A 23722-nucleotide genomic window follows, 5' to 3' on the forward strand; every position below is an offset into this window, starting at 1 on the left:
AGGATGGCAGCTATTGTCCAGCAGGATGTGGCTCGGCAGTTCTGGGTTGTTTTGTCCAACTCAGCTGGTGGGATCAGGAAAGACCCTATTTTCACAGCCCCAGACCTTACATCCTGAAGCTTCAAGGCTGCCCTATCCAGATGCTGTGCTATCAGTTAGACCACATCCTGGAGGGTTTTTTGTGTTTTTTTTTTTCCTCTCCGCTTTCTTCATATTTGGCTCTGCTATTTTTTTGCTATTTTTGGTTTGTCATGTCTCCCACGTATCGCCTGCAGGCCCTCACTACTCTCGCAGCTCATGTCTATCTAGCCGCCTACTCCAACAATTGGATATTCGCCAGTCGAGTGATACTGTTGCTCCATGAGAGAGGAGGCCAGGTGGAAATCCAAGAGGATATCAGGTGGAGAGAAGATTTGTTCCTGGGACAAAGTGGTTGGTGTTTTCCGTTCATGGAAATGCTATCGGGGTAGGTTGATCAATTGGGGCAAGAGTCCCAGCGATGGAAGTCTCTCAGAAAAGGGGGGACAGGAGGGACAGGGGGAGGGACTGTTATTGGGGTTGGAGGTATCAATATTTTGTCTATGGATCCGTGAGCTGATCGATCTGCTTAGGGGACTTGAGCCACCCTGATTCTGTTCCTTGTAGGTAATGAGGGTGGTGGGGGAGACACAGTCAGCAGGCTGTTACTGGAGCTCAGCTGAGGGTAGCTGTTAAAGTGTTTTGTTGTTTTAAAAAATTAAGACCTAGATTCAAACCTTGGAGAATCTATTGTTCTCTTCTTTGTGCCTCAGTTTCCTCATTTGTAAGGTAATAATAACAACAACGACCTCACAGGCTTGTTGTGAAGATTAAATGAGGTTCTACAGAAAGTGCCTGGCAAAGGTTCCACATGAACCTGGAGGCTCTCAACCTCAGCTGTTGGCGTGAGGAGAACTTTACAAATGATTGTTGTCAGGTTTCGCCAAATACCAATCAGATCACAATCCCTATGATTCTGTACAGCCACGGCTGAGAGTCCTGCTCCTAAAAATGTATTGTTTGTCTTCAGAAAACTCTTTTGGGGGATAGAAAGAAGTGGTGGCCTTCGGTGAGCTTTCAGTCGAGTCTGTGTTGTTAACTGCTACTGGTTTTCTCTTATGTAGTGGTAATTTAGAGAAGGTATAGCCACCTGTCACGTATGGGTCTAGTGATTTATTTTGTTACCTAAGTCTTAACTCATTTAATGATCCTTTAAAGCAGTGGTTCTCAACCTTGGCTGCACATTAGAATCACCTGGGAATCTTTTTAAAATCCCGATTTCTGGGCCTCATCCTCCAGAAATTCTGTTTCTTTGTTACTAATGTTGTGGCCCCACCCCATAACAAAGAAACAGAATTTCCGGAGGATGAGGCCCAGAAATCAGGATTTTAAAAGATTCCCAGGTGATTCTAATGTGCAGCCAAGGTTGAGAACACTGGTCTAGGGTCTAGGGGCTTATATTTGCTACAAGCCTGTTCTATAATTTACCCGTGTGGCCACCTGATTGATTCCCACAATTGTTCTTGCCCAGCAACGGACCTGAACTTTCTCTGTTCCTATGGGTCAGTTCACCTTACTGTTGCAGACCCTGCCTAGTTTCACATACCCCTGTTCTGAGTCTAAAAACATTCTATTATTTCTGCCTGGTTGGTTCCTGGGATGAGGCTTGCTCACACTGCCATGTCTGCCCCTGCCTGTGTTCCACTTGCCCTTGTTTTCCAGTGGACCCCTGCCCTGCCTGCCTGTGTGTCAAGCTAACTCCTCTCACCAGGATGTGAAACCCAAAGGTGGAAGCTATTTGATTTATAGAACAAGGTCATTTTATTCAGCAAATGGGAAGACCCAGGTGTTAAGAATTTGAGAACTGCTTAGCCTTGCTGACCCCGTCTCCCTAAACATAGTTATGTTGGCAGTGAGACAAAGGGAGGAAGGATCCTTCCCGGACCTGCTGGTCCACCCGGTGTGTTGACCACTGCACACAATCAGATGGTTTCACTTTGAGGATCCTCAGGATGAATGAGGCTGAGAGCAATCATGAGGTCTTCTCAGGGGATCTGGAAAGGAGGAAGCCCATCTATACAGGGGGCTGTGCTCTTGTGGAAAACACAACACAGCTCAGGAGAAGCCCAGAAATGAATATCAGAAAGTCAACAAAAACATGGCAACAGGTAACACATTGGACAAAACAATAACATTGATTCTTCTCTTCAGTGTGGATTCCCAGAGTGACTGACGGGTGGGAATCAGAAATCCGTCTAAAAGAGGCCTTGACTTAAGAAATCTGGAGCTATTGGCTTTTTTAAAAATATATACATTTTATTGATTTTTTTACAGAGAGGAAGGGAGAGGGATAGAGAGTTAGAAACATCGATGAGAGAGAAACATCGATCAGCTGCCTCCTGCACAACTCCTACTGGGGATGTGCCCACAATCAAGGTACATGCCCTTGACCGGAATTGAACCTGGGACCCTCCAGTCCACAGGCCAATGCTCTATCCACTGAGCAGAGCCGGTTCGGGCTGGCTTTTATTGTTTAATCAGAAATCTCATTTTGAGTGGAAAAAGGTAACTTCTTGTAGGTGAATCCATTCTCAGAATCGTGAGGAAAAGGATACTCCTACGCGCAGACACAGGGAAAAGGCCTCAGACTGACAGTCTAGCTCTGTAAGCAGGAGACAGGGAAAGACTGAAGGAAGAGGCTGTCTGGTTTGATAATTAATAGAGTTTATAAAGGGAAATTTATATATAAGGCAAGAGGAAATGGATCCTTACACAGCGTGGCCGGTGCCAAAGAATTATGGAGGGTAAAGTGGGGATAGTTCCCCACTCGTTCGTGAATGCTACCGGGTACGGTTCATTGCGGTAGCTGGCTGGCCAGTTCAGGACAAAACCTGTTCCAGGAACCAGCTCCTAACAGGAGGTGCGGGCGGAGAGCTGATTCATGTCAGGATGAGCATCAATCACAATCAGTGTCTACGGGGGGCGTTCCTGAAAGCAACCTCTGTTCTGGCCTGAGTCCAGCTTCATGACAGGAAGCTGGACAGTTTCCTGAAACAGTTTCCCAACGCAAAGGGCTCGGCTGGTGTTTTAAGCGAAGGTGACTCCTCGCTGTTTCTTGCAGACGTTGAAGGAACCCTAGGACCTCAGAAACAGGTGCAGCCAGATCGTGTCTTTGTGGTGCTCTCTGAGTCATTTCCTATGTGTCTTGCGGCTGCTTATCGATGAACTGCCTCATTGCTCAGACATGGCATCCTGCGCTCTTGTGTTTGAAGCGGGATCTACTCAAATATTTGCCCACTGAGTTTCTGTGCCAACCCTCTTCCCTGTTGGGGTGGTGGTGCCGAATAGGGGGGAAACGCCGTCTTTGATGTGGTGGAGCTCATACTCTAGAGATAGTGGAGCACACAGCGAGTTTTTATACTTTACCTTCTCCTTGTCTTCTCATTTATTATCTCCATTCAGAAAATTCAGAAACGTGTCTTGAGGTGTATTCGTTGTGAATTAACTTCTTTCGGTGCAAGTTAATTTCCTGGAGTGAATGTAGTCACCCGGTTTATGACATCTGATGGTTCCTGAAATCCAGAAGGCAGTCAATGGTTAATGTTTGACTGAAGGGGAAGGGAGAGGCTGCCGGGGAAGCAGAGCAGTGCAGACGGCCTGCTCCTCTGGGGAGAACCTTAAGTCCCAGCAAGAGTCTCAACAGCTGAATGGTTATTTACTCACAGAAAGGTAAGAGTGGGCACGTCTGAACTATGTTGATAACGTGTTTCTTTAAGAATGGCAAAATACGTGGTGGAGCAGGGTACTTAAGAAGTGGTATTGCCGGGAAGGGAAGTTTATTCCTGGTAGGACAAGTTTTGCTTTCAAAGAGCACAATTTCTTAAGTACTTTCTTTCCCTTCGCCTACCTCCCATAAATTCATTTGATGAAGTGGCTTCGGTTGAGTCAAACTTGATAGTGGAATCAAGGCAAGGTTGAGGTCTGGGATGTTTAAATAAGTCTTACAGCCACTCTTTGTGATTGAAATATGGACGTGCCTCGCCCTAAGACGCTCTGCTTCTCGTCTCCTAGAAACTGGGGTTGGGATCTCACGCTCACACGGCGTCTTCTCTCAGATGTGCTCTTCAACACCTGAGCATTCTAACTGTTCCTCAGAGAATGAGGTTCCGTTTGGAATCCTTACGACTGTCTGGGACACAGCAGGGGAGGAGAGATGTATGAGAGAAAAGAAGCCTTTCTTCCAGTTGTAAAAACAAGTCATGGGGATGCAATGCGTAGCATAGGGAGTATAGTCAGGGATATCCCAATAGCTACTGTGCTGACAAGTGGTTACTAGGCTGACGGCGATGATCATTTTGTAAGGTGCATGAATGTTGAATCACTATGGTGCATACCTGAAGCTAATATCAAATTGCTTGTCAACTGTAGTTTTTTAAAAGTCATGAAAACAAAGAACTTGGTCTTTAAAAATAAAATAAATAATAAATGAAAGCACCGGAATAAGAATTGAAAACAGAGCGACAGACCTGCTTTCCCCTTCGGGAAAGCTGGGCCTGATGTGTGTGTCTGCCGGCTCCTGGCACGCCCTTGCCGCCTCCCTGGTGGGGGCAGCATCGGTAATGGGTGATTCTTTGGAGATGTCAGGTCATGTACAGCCTCTCAGTGCCTCCGGAGATCCAGTCCCTACCTCTGTTTCTGTTTTTTCTTTCTTACGGTGACTTTCTGGGGACAGAAGCCTTCTGCGATAGGGGATGGGGAGCAGGAGATTGGGAGGACAATGCATTCTCTGATATTGGCTTGTCTTGATTTTTCTTCAAAAATGTAGACAGCAAGTGAGAAATAACTGGGAAGAAGAGAGTACCTGTTTAGATGACAAGGCAAATGAACGCATTCGGCTTCCCTCAGGAAACAAAATGAGTCTTTCCCTGAATGAGAGTTTATCATGGCTTACAGGGCGTATCGTTCATGAGTCTTCTGGGCTGGGCAGTGGGTTGGGCCGGTTTTATGATTTACCAGCAGCCAGGCCCTGAGCTCATTGCTTGAACCCCCCGAACCTTGGTTTGTTCATCTATAAAATGGAGACGCTGCTGACGCACGGAGTCGTGAGAATAAATCAGAGAAGCAAGTAAGGGACTCAGTGCTGTGAGCTCTCCTTTCCATGAGGAAGCTCAAGTTAGGTGCCTCGGGTCATGTTGAGAAGTTGCTGTTTTGTTCTCTCGGGAAGAAGGACGAGCCCCTATCACGCTACAGTAATTATATCTTTATCGTATAAGGGAGCAACTAATTCGACGTTAAGGAAGTGGGGTCCAACCATAGAAGAGAATGATCAAACAGTTGGGGTTTACTTCTTTCTGAGGTTTTTAAAGCCCCTCTGTGGTTGCATATTAAGTCTTTTGGTGCGGTGTGGGTGTGGCATCCTTTGAAGTTTGTTAGAGGACTATCTCTCTACCTGTGGTCCCCGTGAGAACAAGCAGGACTGTTTCCTTAGGTATAAGAGCTGTTACTAAAAGCAGTTAGCCATTCAGCAGCTAAGGTATTAATTATACTGAAGTTGATTTTTCACTTAAGCATATGTAAGAAACCAGGCTATACAAGCTATATATGGCACAAAGAAAACGTAATTTCTCTGAAAATATTCTGTAAAACTGACATATTGAATTTTCTTATTCGTGATATTCAGAATCAATCTTTTCTTTCCATAATTTAATTATTTTAAAACATTAGGACCTGTAGTTCTTTATATATATTTTTTTAATTGATTTTTCACAGAGAAGAAGGGAGAGGGACAGAGAGTTAGAAACATCAATGAGAGAGATCGATCAGCTGCCTCCTGCACGCCCCCCACTGGGGATGTGCCCGCAACCAAGGTACATGCCCTTGACCGGAATTGAACCCGGGACCCTTCAATCCGCAGGCCGACGCTCTATCCACTGAGCCAAACCGGTTCGGCGGGACCTGTAGTTCTTGATTAAGAAACAAAGAGAAGTCAGGATGGTAGATTTATGCTCTGAATGTTTAGCCCTAGCCAGTTTTGCTCAGTGGATAGAATATCAGCCCACAGACTGAAGAGTCTCGGGTTCGATTCCGGTCAAGGGCATGTACCTTGGTTGCAGGCCCAATCTCCGGCCCTGGTAAGGGCCCATGCAGGAGGCAACCAATCCATGTGTCTCTCTCACATCGATGTTTCTCTCTCTGTGTCTCTTTGCCCTCTTCCACTCTTTAAAAATCAATGGAAAATTATCCTCGGGTTGAGGATTAACAACAACAACAACAAAAAGAATCTTTAAACAGAAGATGGACACACCTTCCTCACATGGAGGGCCCTGTGCTTGGTCTTGGCAGTTCGACCTTCCTCACCTCCCTGGGTTTGGTTCCTGCCCTATAGGATGTCAACAGGACCTACTTTATAGAATTGGAATATTTAAATGAAATAAGTCGTCCAAAGTGCTTAACTTAAATGCTCACAAAATGCTAGCTATTTTTGAAGTTTTAGTGATAAAAAACTAGCTCATGAGTGAGATGTCATATGGTATGCAATCCCTCAATAAACTAGATGTAACTTATTTCCCCCTTACTCTCTTGCCCATCCCAGTTGTTGGTTTTGATTAAATTAATCAGAAAGTTAACCTGTCACACTTGAACCTGATTGCGCATTTTTGTCATTACCTCATGTTCACCTTGTAAAGAAACTAGTATTATAGAAATTGGGGTTTTTTCCCCTTTTCTTGAAATCTCCGTATCTAAACCCAGTCGGATGGGGTCTAATTTGGATTTGCCTCATACTGAATTTCTAAGGCCCGAATGTGACAAAATGCTCATCTCTACACTTTTTCACACAAAGAGATGCTGTATAACACATGAAGAAACACTGTCAAAAATAATTAAGGCGCCTGTTATGAGGAACAGTGATTCCTCCCTTCCTCTTTAGTCCTGGGAAGCCCTTGATAGGGAGGGAAGAGTCCTTTGCCTGCTCCCTCCCAGGGTTTCTGCGCTATAAGCCCGCACACCCCAGGGAATTCATTGCCAACCGGTGTAGAGGGTCAGGGAAGCACCATGGCAGACTAGCCATCTGTTGTACCCATGTGGGTCTTCCCTTCCCTTTGACTTAGTCTGGATGACCCTTCCATTCGGGGTTGAGGTGTCTCGTGTGTTTGACGCCACGGTAGGGGTGTCTGGTGTGAGTTTGAGGGGGGACACCCACCCCTCCTTTCCGGCTTCCTTCCGTCCTCATCAGCCTGAAGGGTGAGCAGCAGCCCTGATTTTATGTCGGCCTGTTTCTACCTTATTAATGGGCACTTTAATTGGGCCTCTAATTGTCAAAGGTGCCAGTGGTCTGAAACTGTGCGATCTGTCTAAACCTTAAATGACAGCAATGGTGCCAGGGATTTGTGCGTGAGGCCAGAAGGGGCATGATGGTCTGAACCTTACTTGGTGAGCAATGGTGTGCGTGAGCTTTTGATCTGCTTTTTATTCATACCTGGTCTTGCTTTATAATTTATAATATGCAATGCAGAGGTGAAAAAATGGCACACAGGCTACTTGGTGCTGCTTGGTGCTGGTGGTGTTATGAATTCCAGTACCATCCTTTCCCACCCACATCACCTGTGATATTTGAAAACAAATTTTTCAGTCCTCTCTTTCTGCACCTTCATTGTTCTTTAGAAATGAATGGCTCAATTTTAGAAAAGGATGAATTAATTTAATTCCAAGCCCTTAATGGATTAAAAAAAAAAAGCAAAAAGGATGAGCCCTACCTGGTTTGGCTCAGTGGATAGAGTGTTGGCCTGCAGACTGAAGGGTCCCGGGTGCGATTCCGGTCAAGGGCACATGCTGGGTTACAGGCTCGATCCCCAGTGGGGGGCGTGCAGGAGGCAGCCAATCAATGATTCTCTTTCATCATTGATGTTTCTATCTCTCTCTCCCTCTCTGAAAGCAATAAAAATATATTTTAAAACAAAACAAAAAATGATGAGAAATAACTGACTCTATTTAAAGCTTGTCTATAACTTAGCTTTTTATAAGGGAAAAAAGATCGATGCGTGTATATCAAGTTACTTGTAAGTTTTGAGACGTGGGACAGAAGGATTCCCTGTCCTCACTCAGACAAATGGGGCAGTGGCAGGACGGTCTGAAAATGCCTCTTGGGAGGGTTGGAGCCCAACAGGAAAATCAACCAACCTTCAAGCGGACCCCCTGGTGCTGTGGGCGCTGCATGTATAATCTATAATAATACAAGTATAATATGCTAATTAGACCGGACGTCCTTCCAGACATCCTTCCTTCCAGACAAAGCCACAGCAGGCGGGGGCCCTGGAAGAGGCAGCGAGGGCCAAGGCCAAGGCCCTTGCACGAATTTCGTGCATCGGGCCTCTAGTAGCTGAATAAAGCTCCACCCAGATGACCTCTATCCTGGGATGGCAGCATCTTTCTCAGTGAAAACGAGTTTCTTTGTGTATTAGTTTGCAAGGGCTGTTCTAACAGATGAAGTGGCTTAACCAACAGGAATATATTGTCTCACCCATCTGGAGGCTGGAGGTCAAAATCCAGGTGTCAGCAGGGTTGGTTCCTTCTGGGGCCCTGGGGATCTTTTGCAGGCTTCTCCCCTAGGCTTATGGATGGCTATCGTCCCCCCATGTCTCTGCATATTGTCTTCACTCTAGGCCCATTTCTGCACCCACATTTCCCTTTTTTTTTATGAGCACTGCAGTCACATTGGATCAGGGCCCACCCTAATGACCTAATTTTAGCTTCATCCCCTTTGTAAAGACCCCATCTCCAAATAAGATCACAGTCTGCGGTACTTGGAAGTTAGAACTCCAACGTATGAGGAGTTCCTTTTTTGGGGGGGGGGGACACTATTCAACCCAAAGCAGTTGGCTTGATTAAAAAATGGTCCCGGCCGGTGTGGCTCATTGGTTGAGCATTGACCTATGAACAGGAGGTCAAGGTTCGATTCCCCGGTCAGGGGCGTGTAGGAGGCAGCTGATTGATGATTCTCTCTTATCATTGATGTTTCTATCTCTCTCTTCCTCTCTAAAATCAATAAATTTTTTTTTAAAAAGGGGGAGACTGCTGAGATGAAGGTCAGAAGGGAAATGAGGAGAAATATATGTGCCGTGGGAGCTAAACCTCCTGGGTGCTGCTCCTCTGTGAAGGGGAGTCATGTCAGCATCTGCAGAGGAAGAGCAGCCATTGAATGAAAAATGACAATTTTATTGAATTTTGGGGAAGACACGTAACAAATAAAGTGGCATCAGGTGGTGATATGATATTTGCGCCTTCAGAGAGAGAATACTATATGAATGAAAGCATAGGTGTGGAATTAGCCAGGCAGGGTGATCTTGGGCAAGTCTAACTTCTTTTGACCCTCACATTTTGATTTTTGACCTTTAAGAGCTAAATTTTAGTAGTACCTGCTTCATAGGGTTCTTATGAGAAATCAATGAGATAATTCATATCGAAGTCTCAGCATGTATGTGGCAAATTGTTTTCAATAAATGTTAGTCGCCCTTGTGTTGTTATTCTGCCTGAACACAGATTGAGGACGCGGAGGAATGTCAGTGTTTTGTGGGCTGTGGTGAATTAAACAAAAGCATCAGCTGTAAACAGCAAGACTGCCAGCCCTGATCCCCTATTTGTTAGTGGCCCATGGTCAAAACAAGTGGTGGCGGCTTTTCAAAGCCCCCCCCCCCCACGCCTTTTTCCCCCAAACCTTTGACCTGTGTTGCTAAGGATGTGCTTGGCTTCTCAGATAGTTGCTATAGAAACTGTCTGAATTTAGTCTTTGAATCTGGGGGAAACCCTGACAAATAGCAAAAATTCCAAGCAGATGATTGGATCAATTATTTCAGGTAGTTGAGATAAAATGTCACTGAATTATGGTAAAAGCTACTCTGGTCCTTTTCCAAGTAGTGTCCGTGAGGGACTCTAAGTATGTATGGTTGGGTGGTTTAGGCAATTTTAGTTACAAACGATGGTTTCCTCCCAGCAGCCTTAGGATCCAGGATGTGATATTCATTCGTGGAATTATGTCCAGGCAAAGAGGAAACAGGCAAAACTTGTTGGAGAGGCCAAAGTCCTCTTCTGGCATAATCCTAGCATTGATGTGGTTGGCTGTGAAGGGTGCTTCTTCTTTTTTTTTAAATTTTATTTATTTTATTGTTTAAGGTATTACAAATAGTAGTACATATGTCTCCCCCCCCTCCCATTGACCTCCCCCCAGCCTCCCCTACCTCCCAGCACTTGCCCTCACCCCGACACCCCCAGTGTCTTACGTTCATTGGTTATGCTTATATGCATGCATATAAGTCCTTTGGTTGATCTCTTACCCCCCCAACCTTCCCCTGCCTTCCCACTATAGTTTGACAGTCTGTTCAATGCTTCTTTAACTCTGTATCTATTTTTGTTCAACAGTTTATAATGTTCTTTATTATCCATAAATGAGTGAGATCATGTTGTATTTATCTTTCACTGACTGGTGTATTTCACTTAGCATAATGCTCTCCAGGTCCATCCATGCTGTTGCAAATGGTAAGAATTTCTTCTTTTTTACAGCAGCATAGTATTCCACTGTGTAGATGTACCACAGTTTTCTAATCCATTCATCTGCTGATGGGCATTTAGGCTGTTTCCAAATCTTAGCTATTGTGCTGCTATGAACATAGGGGTGCGTATATCCTTTCTGATTGGTGTTTCTGTTTTCTTGGGATATATTCCTAATAGTGGTATTAATGGCAGTTCCATTTTTAATTTTTTGATGCTGAAAAAAGAGATAGAGGAAGACATGAACAAATGGAAGAATATACCATGTTCATGGATTGGTAGAATCAACATCATTAAAGTGTCCATACTACCCAAAGCAATCTATAAATTCAACACAATCCCCATTAAAATACCAATGATATATTTCAAAGACCTAGAAAAAATTCTCCAAAAATTCATCTGGAATAAAAAAAAAAGACCCTGAATAGCTGCAGCAATCTTGAGAAAGAAGAACAATGTTGGAGAGATCACAATACCAGATATCAAGCTATACTACAAAGCCACTGTTCTCAAAACTGCCTGGTACTGGCACAGGAACAGACATATAGACCAGTGGAACAGAATAGAGAACCCAGAAATTATGCCACTTTATGCTCAATTAATATTTGACAAAGGAGGCAAGAGCATACAATGGAGTCAAGACAGTCTCTTCAACAAATGATGTTGGGAAAACTGGACAGATACTGGCAAAAAAATGAAACTAGATCACCAACTTACACCATACACAAAAATAAACTCAAAGTGGATAAAGGACTTAAATGTAAGATGGGAAACCATAAAAATCTTAGAAGCCATAGGCAGCAAGATAGCAGACATTTGTCATAGCAATATCTTTACCAATACAGCTCCTACGGCAATGGAAACTAAGGAGAAAATAAACAAATTGGACTACATCAAAATAAAAAGCTTCTGCACAGCAAAAGAAACCATCAACAAAACAACAAGAAAGCCCACTGCATGGGAGAACATATTTGCCAATGTTATTTCCGATAAGGGTTTAATCTCCAAAATTCACAGTGAACTCATATAACTTAACAAAAGGAAGGTAAATAATCCAATCAAAAAATGGGCAAAGGACCTAAATAGACACTTTTCAAAAGAGGACACACAGAAGGCCAAGAGACACATGAAAACATGCTCAAAGTCACTAATCATCCGAGAGATGCAAATCAAAACAACAATGAGGTACCACCTCACGCCTGCCAGAATGGCTATCATCAACAAGTCAACAAATGACAAGTGCTGGCGAGGATGTGGAGAAAAAGGAACACTCCTTCACTGCTGGTGGGAATGCAGACTGGTGCAGCCACTGTGGAGAACAGTATGGCATTTCCTCAAAAAATTTTTTTAAAAAAGGGTGCTTCTTGAGCAATCTCATTATTGGAGCCACAGAAAGCTGGGCATTGAGAAAGGAGATACCTGCAGGCAATGTCTAAGGTTGTGTCTAAGCAAACTTGGGTGGCAGAATGAATTTTCATTTGACAAACACGGTTAGAAATATGAATTCACGGAATCCCATAACTCTCAAAAGTGGATACTATTATTATCCCTGCTTTATGGATAAACAGACCTGAGTCTGTGGAGGAGCCAGGATCCACTTTAGGCAGTCTAAAGCCGGGGTTCCTGCTCCCAACAATCGCATCATTGTGCAGGAGCTTTGTCTGCAAATAAAGCATGGAACCCTAGCACCAGACTGGAGAGCAACGACTTCCATTTTTCATTGGAAACCCTCCTGGGAGGGATAAGACTAAATGTAAAGGACAAAATAAAGGACAAGGGCATTGCTGCTTTTACTTTCTAGATTCAATCAAGACACCCCAACAGGTGGCCTGCCTGAGCATCTGACTAAAAGAAGGCATTTATTTTATTTTTATTTGCTTTTCTATCATTCAGATGACATGCATTTGGAAGCTTAAAAATGCTAAAAGGAAAATCAGTTTAAGGAGAGCTGATATATATAAGCCAGTTCTTAACTTATTTACCAAGCAGATATTTGTTAGTGTATGTACGATTCTGACATGGACGTCTCTCTGTCTCTCTCTCTCTGAAAAAATCAATAAAAACATATCCTCGGGTGAGGATTAAAAAACATAATAAAACTCCTTTTGTCAACAATTAAAAATTCATTACTTTGTATCAAAATAAATCTTTAAATCTCAAGTTAGTTTCCTTTAACACTTTATGTTTAGTCTGAAATCGATTCTCTTATAGATGGGACACATCAATAGGATATCAGTGTTGGACAACCACCGATGTTTTAGAATCTAACAAGCATCTGCTGAGGCCTTACTATATGAAAGGTATAGTGCAGTGGTCGGCAAACTCATTAGTCAACAGAGCCAAATATCAACAGTACTTCTTCAAAATAGACTCGTCCAGGCCGAAAACCGACTTCTGCGCATGGGCCACGAAGTTTCAATCGCACTGTACCTGCACCCGCACGTGGTATTTTGTGGAAGAGCCACACTCAAGGGGCCAAAAAGCCACATGTGGCTCTCGAGCCGCAGTTTGCCGACCACGGGTATAGTGTGAAGAGCTGTAAGAGGTTAAGAAATAATTTTTGAAATCAGGCCTTTGCCTCGGCGGGTTTTATTTCCTAGTCAAGGCAATAACACAGACGTGTAAATAAGATGAAAAATAAGATGTGGGCAGGAGCGGCTTTGAGAAGATACTTCTGGCTGGAAATCAGGGATGAATTCACGAAGGAAGTGAGATTTCAGTTCCAGCGCCACCAAGAGAGACACTGTACTCTTATTTTGGGATCCTACTTCTTAGCACAGGGTCTGGAGCTTGATAGGAGCTTGTTATAACAATTCTATGCTTTTCAAATACACGAATACTTTAGAGCTAGATGATAAGATATGAGAAGGAGAAGTAGAGGTGAGGACGCATACTCTCCATCAAAGTTCATGAAGCAAATATTAATTGTCCACTGACTCCGGGCGGGGCCTCGTGCTGGGTGGGGAGAACAGAGAGTGCCAAAGCAGGGGGAGGGGAAGGCTCAGGGGGCAAAGTCCATCCGGGTGTATGGCTCCCTGGGTGTGGGCAGGGAGTGGGAGATAAGGCTGGAGTAAATTGAGCCCAGCATTGGGAAAATCTTGTACTGAGGAATTTGAAGAGAAAGATCTCCAAATGTGATATCATTGTCTATGTTTTTACTTTCCTTTTTAATATATTTTTTTTATTGATTTCAGAGAGGAAGGGAGAGGGAGAGAGAGACAGAAACATCAATGATGAGAAAGAATCATTGATCGGCTGCCTCCTGCACACCCCACACTGGGCATCAAGCCTGCAACCCGGGCATGTGCTCTGACCCGGAATTGAACTGTGACCTCCTGGTTCATAAGTCGACGCTCAACCACTGAGCCATGCCAGCTGGGCTGTATTTTTACTTTCTTAAGCAAATATTGGTGACTGCTGATCATGTTCATTTTGCTAATATAAAAACCCCGCACCTAGTTAGACTTAAGAATAGCAGCTTATTTTTTTACATCTATTTTATAATCCAATATGCTAGAACCTGGGATCATTATTTGTTTCTATGTGTTTTCAAACCGCAAAAGCAGTCTAAAGCAGTAGAAATATAGCTCTTTTGTGTTTAACAAAATGAGCCAATTCTACAATGATGTTTGGACACATCAACCACATTAATTCTGAGGCAAAAGCTAATTTTGCAACATTCAAAGACTTTGTTCGGTAGGGTTTTAGCCCAGGCTCTTCCTTAAAATAGCTGTAGACTCTTGGGGCAAGCTACTTAATTTATATAGCATGTATACATTTTATATCTCCACCTCTCTGTGACTATATCTACTTCCCTGCAGCTATCACGCGATAGATTACAGTAGAAAGAATCAAAGAGGTTTTGGACTTTGAAATCTGAGAGATCTGGTTGTAAGCCTGGCAGGGTCACTTCCTAGTTATGTGTCATTAGGTGAATAAGCCTGGCAGGGTCACTTCCTAGTTATGTGTCATTAGGTGAATTGCTTACCTTTGAACCTCAATATATATATGAAGAATAACAATTCCTACCTAATTTTGCCTATGAGAAACTCCTAGAGCACACATTTATTATTGAGTAATTGCTATGCATTTTCCATTTGAGGAAACTGAGGCACAGGGATATTAAGTTGAATATCCATGGCCACACAACTAACAACAGGGAGAGCTGGGTTCCAGTTCAGGCTGGCTGATTGAGTCCATCTTCTGCACCACTGTTATTCTGTTTGTAAACGACCCTCTAGTTTTCTCAAAAATTTAAAATGGAACAGCCTTTGACCTAGGAATTCCACTTCTGGGAATCCTGAAATATTGATCCTAAGAATCCTGAAACATGGATTAGAAAGAATATATGCACCGCTATGTTCATAGCAGCATTATTTACAACAAGAGGCCTGATGCACGAAATTCGTGCAAGGGCCCCCACAGCCCGGCTCCCTAGGCCCTCAGGACCCCGGCTGCCTCGCAGCCCCGTGGACCCGCCCACTGGTTGTTCCAGAAGGTCGTTCCGCCATCCAGTCTAATTAGCATATTAGCTCTTTATTATATAGGATAACCATGGTCTGGAAATAGCCCATCAGTAGATGAGTAGATAAAAAAGACTGTGGTACATTTACACAGTGAAATACTATGCAGCTATAAAAAAAAAAAAAGAAACTCTTACCCTTTGTGACAACATGGATGGAACTGGAGAGTATTATGGTAAGCGAAATAAGCCAGTCAGAGAAAGACAAGTACCATATGATCTCACTAATATGTGGGATCCAATGAACAAGATAAACTGATGAATAAAATGGGACCAGTAGCATGGACACATGGAACAGACTGGTGGGAGCCAGAGGGGAGGGACATGGGGGTGACTGGATGAAGAAGTTGAAGGGATTAGCTAAAGAACATATATGCATACACCATGGACACGGAAAACTGTAATGGTGAAAGCCAAAAGTGGGGGAAGCAGGGTTAGGTAGAGATGAGAAAGAGGGGGAAGTGGGGAAAGTCTGCAATAATGTCAACATTAAAAAAAATTTTTTTAAACCTCACCGGGGGAGTGAGGATATTTTTTTCATTTTTTTTTTTTTTTCAGAGAGTGGAAGGGAGGGAGAGGGGGAGAGAGAGATAGAAGAGAAACGTAGATATGATGCGACAGAGACACAAAGATTGGTTGCCTCCCACACATGGCCTGACTGGAGGCGCGGACTGGACCTGCAACCCAGGTACCTGCCCTTGACCTGAAATTGAACCTGTGACCCTCTGGTGTGCAGGCCCATACCCTAACTATCAAGCCACTCTGGCCAGGGCACATTAAAAAAAAAATTAAAAATGCTGCCTTGTGACCCAGCAAAAAAAAAATCTACCACATAGATGAGCTTAATACATGCTTTCTTAAACTCTCAGGGCATTTGGGAGGCTAAAGTGGGGCAGTACTTTTACCTTTTAAAAGTTCAATTATAAGCTATCTAAATGTAAGGCATTTAAAAATTTCAGGGCCTACATTTTTAAAGTGGTTTGGAATTTTAATAACCATTTTTCTATGCTGAGTATATTAGTGGAATGTTCAAGGTATAAAAACTTAAAAAAATACAGAAAAGATTAAGCGAACCAAGAAAATCTATAATACCTAAAGATAATCAAGTGATTGAAATATTGGTAAAATGAGTGCATTAAAAAAAATTGATTTCAATAGACTGGTAGCTAATCACTTTGATGTCTGGTTTATTCACAGGAGATTGAATAAAAGGAAACCATGATGGCCCGAGCCCAGCTGCACTGCTTGTGTCTCCTCACACTTTATTTGGTAAGAAAAAAGCATGCTCTTCCTTTATTTACTAAAATATTTCCTGCCCTCCTTCCATTGCATACCAGAGGAACAGTGGTTACCACTTTTTTAAAAAAGTCTATCAAAATTAAATCTCATACAAAGGACACAGTTGTTGTTTTTTTTATCTACAACAGTGTTTATTTTTTTTAATGTTTTTTTTATTGCTTAAAGTATTACAAAGAGTATCACATATGTTTCTCCCCCCCCCCCTTGACATTCCCCCGGCCTCCCCTACGCGCCAGTGTCTTGTGTCCATTGGTTATGCTTATATGCATGCATACAAGTCCTTCGGTTGATCTCTTACCCCCCCCCCCAGCCCCCCAACCCTCCCTGGCCTTCCTGCTGTAAAGGACACAGTTTTCCCCAAGGTGATATTTTTGATGAAATGGCTACAAGTCGTGTGTCTGTACTCTCTCTTCAGCTCTTAAAAGCCAGTAGCACTTGGGTAAGGTTTAAAACAAATCTACCTACTATAGTTTAGACCGCCATGTGTAGCTAAAAGCACACTGATACAGGTCCTAGTGTAAGTCCCTTAATCATGACTTTTTTTTTTTTTACTTTGACCATGAAAAATAACCACTAAAACACACAGAAAAACATTTTGTTTACTTTCAACCCTGCTCTGCTCAGTATTTTTCTTCCCATATCTATTTAGGAGTTTTCTAGTTAAATTTGTCTTTAGCCACATGTTGAGCTAAACCTATTGACTGACAGGCTAGAGGTTGGAGCTGGATGAAACCTGAAGAAATACAACCCTTGACCTGATTTCACTCATCACTCACAAATGTCTTACACCTGCCAATATTTTGTATCATGAAGCTAGATTACCGGGAAGCCTTTGCTCTCTCTTTAGATGGAAGGTTCTAGATGGTCACACCTCAAGCCTTGGTTCCTTTCTTCTGTGACTCAAAAATAACAGGTCAATTTTCAAGACCTAGAGAGTTTCCTGGAGCCCACACAGTTCAACATATTCACAGAGTGAAACAGGACGAACCTGTTGAAGCTGTCACAGCCTTCCTCCCAGTGTTGGAGGATGGAGGGGCAGATAACCTGCAGTTCATCCTCAAAGCCCAGGAGCTCAGAGCTTGTTGCCGGGACTGCTGAAAGACTGGGCAAAGACCCCCACGTGACTTCTGCCCTCTTCCCACCCTCTGAAATGTCCTTCGCTACCTAGATTATCAGAGGGCTGTGGTGAAGTCGGACCCAGGTTCAAACTCGGCACTGTGGCTTACCGGTGATAGGAACATGACTGAGTTACTTGTGTTGCACCTCAGTTTTCTGCCCTGTGAAATGGGTCTGATGAGAGTACTTGCCTTATAGAAAGCTGTGGCAATTCAATGTGATAATGCCTTTTTAAAGCACTCAGATCAGTGGCTGGCACAGTCGAAGTACTCAATAAATATTAGCTATGATCATGACTACAGCATTTTAAATACTCAGTGCCCGCACTCATATGGACGCTGACCTCCCTGAGGAAGAGACTGTTTTAGTCATCTTTGCAGCCACAGCACATAGCACAGAGCCAGGAACCCGGTAAAAATTCACAATTATGCGCTTATATTAGGAAACAACACTAGATCCAAGAGAGAGAAGAATCTATCACAATAGTTGGATGTTCGCAGGCTCTTCTGCTTTTTGTCTAAGAAGGGGACATACATTTTTCTTCCTGGATAAAAGTTGAAAATAATAGTTTCTTCTCTCGACTTTCACTCCAGTGGGATTTCTACCCGTAGTGAGAAAGACTGCCTGAGCAGGGCTGATGGCAGGAGCCTTGCTCAGGAGGCCGCCGCAGCTCAGCTGTCTCTGGTGGATGGAGGAAGTTGCTGCCTGTGCGGTGGGATCTCAGGGTCACTGGGTGGAGCCCCTGCTCTCTCCTGCCTCCACTCACCTTTACTCCCAGGCCCTTTGCAACGAGGAACGGAAGTTTAGGCGAAGCGTCTTGCCTTTAGCATAAGGCTTCTTCAACAGAGAGTAGTTTAAAATGGTTGCCAGCCATATATTCTGTGCTGCCAACGGCTCTCTTGTTATTTTCTGAGAACTGGTTTTCATAAGGGGGTAGAACCACTGCATGAACATGTTGCAAGGGCACTGAAGAGAAAGTACGTAAGGAATCCAGGGTTTGGGAAAGGGAGGAGGCAGGGAAATCAAGCAGAACCCACCTCTGTTAGAGTTTTGCTTGGGACCATGTTTCTCCCAGAAGGAAGAATAGTCTGGCATCGATACTGTATAATCCATGCAGAGAACTCTTGCTGGAAAGTGCAAGGAGGGTGGCTACCAGGCAGGCAGATCTGCCCATTGCACGCGTCCTGTGATGGCCTGGAAGGCTGTGTAGCAACACGGACCAGAGATGGGGCTTGTGGTCCGACAGGGCTGGCTCTAGCCCACTTAGCAGTATCAGTGTCTCCGCTGGGGGAATTCTCTGGAGATAGTTTCCTGACTGATGTGGTTGAGGACCAGAAGGAATGATGTGTGTGGAGGGTCCAGTCCCATGGCTGCCACACAGGAAACAGTAAGTTTTTCTTAAAGTTACAGTTCAAATTCAGACCCAATTGGACTAAAATTTACTATGTGCCAAGCAAGCATTGTATTAAACATACCTGCATATTCTTTTTCTCCTTATGCATCCAATTGTCTCTGGAGAGACTGTGGATTCTGGGGGGCTGCGACTCTTGCCCGAATTTCCTTATAAACTAATGGAAGTGAAGGGAGGGGTTGAAGAAGCTGGTGCAAAACCATCTAACACAGCGGTTCTCAACCTTCTGGCCCTTTAAATACAGTTCCTCACGTTGTGACCCAACCATAAAATTATTTTCGTTGCTACTTCATAACGGTAATGCTGCTACTGTTATGAATCGTAATGTAAATATCTGATATGCAGGATGGTCTTAGGCGACCCCTGTGAAAGGGTCGTTCGACCGCCAAAGGGGTCGCGACCCACAGGTTGAGAACCGCTGATAGCATGTAGAAGGCAGAGTGGCACTGTGGGGAGGTCCCGAGCTTTTGTTCACGTAGAGCCGCATGTATGTGCTGTGTCAGCCCTCACTCTGAGGAAGTAGCTTCACTCCTCTCAGCTTCATTTGCAAACTGGGAGCGAACAGCCTCCCTGGAGGGCCACGGCGTGAGGGGTCAGAGGAGAAAAGCAAGGCAAGGCTCATAGCGATCCATCTTGGCATGGTAAACCCTCAACCCATTTTAGACCTCTCTCTGCCCATTGTGACTGGCTTTCACATGGTCTTGAGTCAGGTTAAAGGTTTTACGTTTCCCGTGTCAGTCCTGGAATTAGCAAGTGATCTATTCGTAATAGATGGTGAGGCTAACTTTTCTTTCTTTAACAGACAACCGGGCGTGGCCAGGAGGGGAAGTTCAGTGGACCCCTGAAGCCCATGACGTTCTCTATTTTCGAAGGCCAAGAACCGAGTCAGATCATATTCCAGGTAATGACCACTTTTGCTCGCTGTCGTCTTGACTTCTCGTGCTTTCTCAGTAGACTTTTATTCTGTGCAGCGGGAGGTAAAATAGAGGCTCGGCAGCTGTCCTTATCACGAGGGATTTCAGAAGCTGAGTTAAACAGAGGGGTGGTGGCCTCAGTGTTGGGAGGCCTTGTACCTGACACCCTCATTTGGGCCTCCTCGATTGTGTCTGGGGCGAGTTCTACCATCTGGGAGCAGGGATCTTGGTGCCTGTAGGCTCTGCCCCCACCACCCCCACTACCCTCCCCCCAAGGATGGGAAGACTTTCAGGAGTGGGATGGCCACCTGACCATCAGGCTGGCTGTTCAGTGCGTTTGCTACTTGAAGCGTTTGACAGTGTGGGTTCTCTGGAGTATGCGTCTGGCCAAAGGCCTACTCTTCTCACCACGCCTCTGAGCAGCCCCCCCCCCCCCACTTCCCACCAGGGCCCTTGCCTGTGGTTGAGCAAGGCACCCTGGGAGGCAGTCATAACCTTTAGGCAGGTAACCGAGAAAAGCAGTGGATTAAAGGGGGGCCTGCAGGTGGGAGTGAGAGGCTTCAGCTATAAAGGGCTCTGAAATAATCCCGGAAATGTAATGGAGGAGAAAAACACGCCACTGCATTTACCAGAAATCCCCTGGGAAGCCTGCTTGGCCTCAGGGTGGTTGGGGATGCTTTGATTAGCCTCTGGGGGTGCCCATGACCCCCACCCCCCCATATCAGGGAGGTTGCTAAGCTGCCTCCTACGGCAGGTGCATTCCCTGGTTTGTTAGACAGTTGCGCCCACAGAGGATAGGCTGGGAGCTGCCGCCTGCCCCCTCCATTTGGTATCAGTGCAGATTCATGCAGAGGGCCCAGGGCATGGCTGGCAGGGTGCCCATGTGTCTCTGCCCGCCTGGCGTGCAGGGTGTTAGGGAGGTCTTGACCTCTCCGGTCGGGGAAGTCAGGCAGGGAGGGAGGAGCGGATGCTTTGGGAGCTAAACGGCTGTTAGGAATTCACTTGGAGAGGAAGCAGGGTGGGAGGTGTCCCAGCAAAGGCCCAGCATGGACACCCGCCCTGTGCTGGGAGAGGGCAGAAGGCCAGAGCGATGGGAGCAGAGGGCAAGGAGAAGGAAGTAGGAGAGGGGGCTGCAGAGACAGCGAGGGCCCTGAGTCCTAAGGCTCTTAGATTTTCTCCCAAAAGCAAACGGCCTGAATCAAGTTTCCATTCCGGTTTGCTCTGTACAAACCGGAGGGAGGAAATGAGGCTCTGGGCTCACACACGAGATCACCTCGTTTACTGACTTTCTCTGCCTTGCCGGGGCCTTGGGTTGTAGATTCTCTCACATTTGTCATTCCTTTCATTTAGGTATTTATGCTTCATCATAAGCAGGTCAGAACTTCCTGGGCGAGGCACACAATCATTTTCTGTTATGAACCATGTATGAAGTGCCGTCTGTGTGCATCGGTTCTCAACCTGTGGGTCGCGAACAATGAAAATACATCCTGCATATCAGATATTTACATTACGATTCATAACAGTAGCAACATTACAGTTATGAAGTAGCAACGAAAATAATTTTATGGTTGGGGGTCACCACAACAGGAGGAACTGTATGAAAGGGTCGCGGCATTAGGAAGGTTGAGAACCACTGGAGAGGAACTAGGCTGGGTATGGGGTATAAGATGACTCCCAAACCATCCTGCCCCCAGGGAACTCATGGGGTAGGAGAAGAAACCTGACAAGCATGCAAGCACATGCCAGGAAGTGTTCTGATGAAAGTCTGGTGGGATGCAGAGGGGACAAAGGGCAGGTAAGGGAAGGGTGACCACTTTTCTTTTTCTTTTCTTTTTAAATATATTTTTATTGATTCAGAGAGGAAGGGAGAGGGAGAGATATACAAACATCAATGATGAGAGAGAATCATTGATTGGCTGCCTCCTGCACACCCCCTACTAGGGATCAAGTCCACAACCCAGGCATGTGCACCTTGGCCAGAATCAAACCTGGGACCCTTCAGTCCTCAGGCCCACACTCTATCCATTGATCCAAACTGGCTAGGGCCTTTTCTATTTTTTAATTGAGTTTTTTTGTCTTTTTACTGATGTAAGAGCTCTTTATATATTCTGCATACAAATTCCTTATCACATATCTGATTTGCAAATATTTTCTTACAGTCTATAGATTATCTTTTCACTTTCTTTATAGTGTAATTTGAAACACAAAAGCTTTTAATTTTGATTCAAGCTCAATTTTTTCTTTTGCTGTTTGTGCTTTTAAAAAAATCCTCATCCAAGGATATGTTTGATTTTAGAGAGAAAAGAAGGGAGAGGGAGAGAGAGAGAGAAACATGGATGTGAGAGAGAATCATTGATTGGTTGCCTCCCACACGCATCCCAACTGGGGATTGAATCCCCAACCTGGACATGTGCCCTGACCAGGAATTGACCCCCAACCCACTGAGCCACACTGGCCAGGGCTGTTGTTTGTGCTTTTGATGTCATATCTAAGAAACTTTCCCTATTGCTTTCTCTCATCCAGAGTCCTGAACATTGTGTTTGTGTATTCTTCTCAGGTTTTATAGTTTTAGGATTTACATTTAGGCCTTTGATGTATTTTTACTGTTGATTACTTTTGGAAAATTCCCCCCAAAATTGTTTGCAGTGAGTAAGCTCTGAGTTAGGTCCAAAAAAAAGGGGGCAGGGGAGGAAGGAAGGAAGGAAGGAAGAGGGAGAGAAAGAAAGAAAGAAAACCTGTAAGTCCAGATAACAGTTCTCTTGGTAGGTACATATCTATAATAATAAAAGCATAATATGCAAATCAACCGAATGGCCCAACAGCTGGACAACCTTCCAGATGAAGCCAGGGCTGCGAGGGCCAAGGCAGCAGCCAGGGTGGCTGCAAGGGCCTACCCTTGCACGAATTTTGTGCATCGAGCCTCTAGTATGTTTATAATTATTATAGTTTCTTGATGAAGTGAACCTTACAGAATGTCTTTTCTTTTTCTAATAAGAATTTTTGTTTTAAATTGGTATTATTTTAAAGTCTGTTTTCTCCCTCATAGTATAGATTAATTTCACCCTCATTTTGAAGGATAATGTTTTGGAAATACAATTGGCAGCCATTTTCCTTCAACACTTTGGATCTATCATTCCACTGTCTTCCTGCCTCCATGAGAAATCTGCTGTTCTTTTTATTGAGCATCCTTTGTACATGATGAATCTTTGCACTTTCAAGAGTCTCTGTATTTCACATGTTTGACTATGATGTGTCTAAATTTGGGTTTCTTTGAGTTTATTGTATTTGGAGTTTATTCAACTTCTTGGACATGTAGATTAATGTTTTCTCTCAAATTTGGGAAACTTTGGTTATTCTTTTTTCAAATAATCTTTCTGCCCTTTTCACTCCTTTTTTTCCTTCTCTGACTCTGATTATACATGTGTTTGCTTGATGGTGTTCCATTGTACCTAGAATTCTGTTAATAAGAATTAAGAGATTGTCATATATAGGGTGTCCCAAAATTCACGCAAGATTTGCAATTCAATTCAATTGCAAATCTTGCGTGAATTTTGGGACACCCTATAGCATCTTATCAAATTAAAGCCACTTTTGAATTGTTTTCTGTAATATTGAAATACCTCCTAATTGTCACAATGTTCAGAAGTACTAAATGACGTCTTTTTTTTTATCTTAGCAATAAAGCTACTCTTTTAAATCTTTTTTAGAAGTTGGCAAGGTTATAGTTTCCAGATATTTCCAGAAAAATCTCATCTAACTCCAGTTACCATTCAAAGCATCGGTTGACTTTTGTCCATATATTAAAGTATATTGTATACTGTTTCTTGAAGGAAATGTATTTTGAATATTAGTTAATGTTCAAGCAAACTTTTAGAATGTAGCAGTTTAAAAACTCAGAAC

At 44.0% G+C, this 23722-nt stretch overlaps 1 protein-coding gene across 1 annotated transcript in view; it reads left to right on the forward strand.

Annotated features, from left to right (window-relative positions):
• Positions 1-390: 390 nt before the first annotated feature.
• The window catches only part of CDH17 (cadherin 17), a gene marked incomplete at its 3' end in the record, with an annotated part of 44947 nt that continues 21615 nt past the window's right edge, over positions 391-23722 (forward strand). The window contains exons 1-3 of the mRNA XM_023746401.1: positions 391-466; positions 16280-16351; positions 19711-19809. Of these exons, the coding sequence (XP_023602169.1) occupies positions 16301-16351; positions 19711-19809 (150 nt within the window). The remainder of the gene's footprint in view (positions 467-16279; positions 16352-19710; positions 19810-23722) is intronic.

Source organism: Myotis lucifugus, unplaced genomic scaffold, assembly GCF_000147115.1.
Source record: "Myotis lucifugus unplaced genomic scaffold, Myoluc2.0 scaffold_673, whole genome shotgun sequence".
Taxonomy (NCBI): Eukaryota; Metazoa; Chordata; class Mammalia; order Chiroptera; family Vespertilionidae; genus Myotis; species Myotis lucifugus.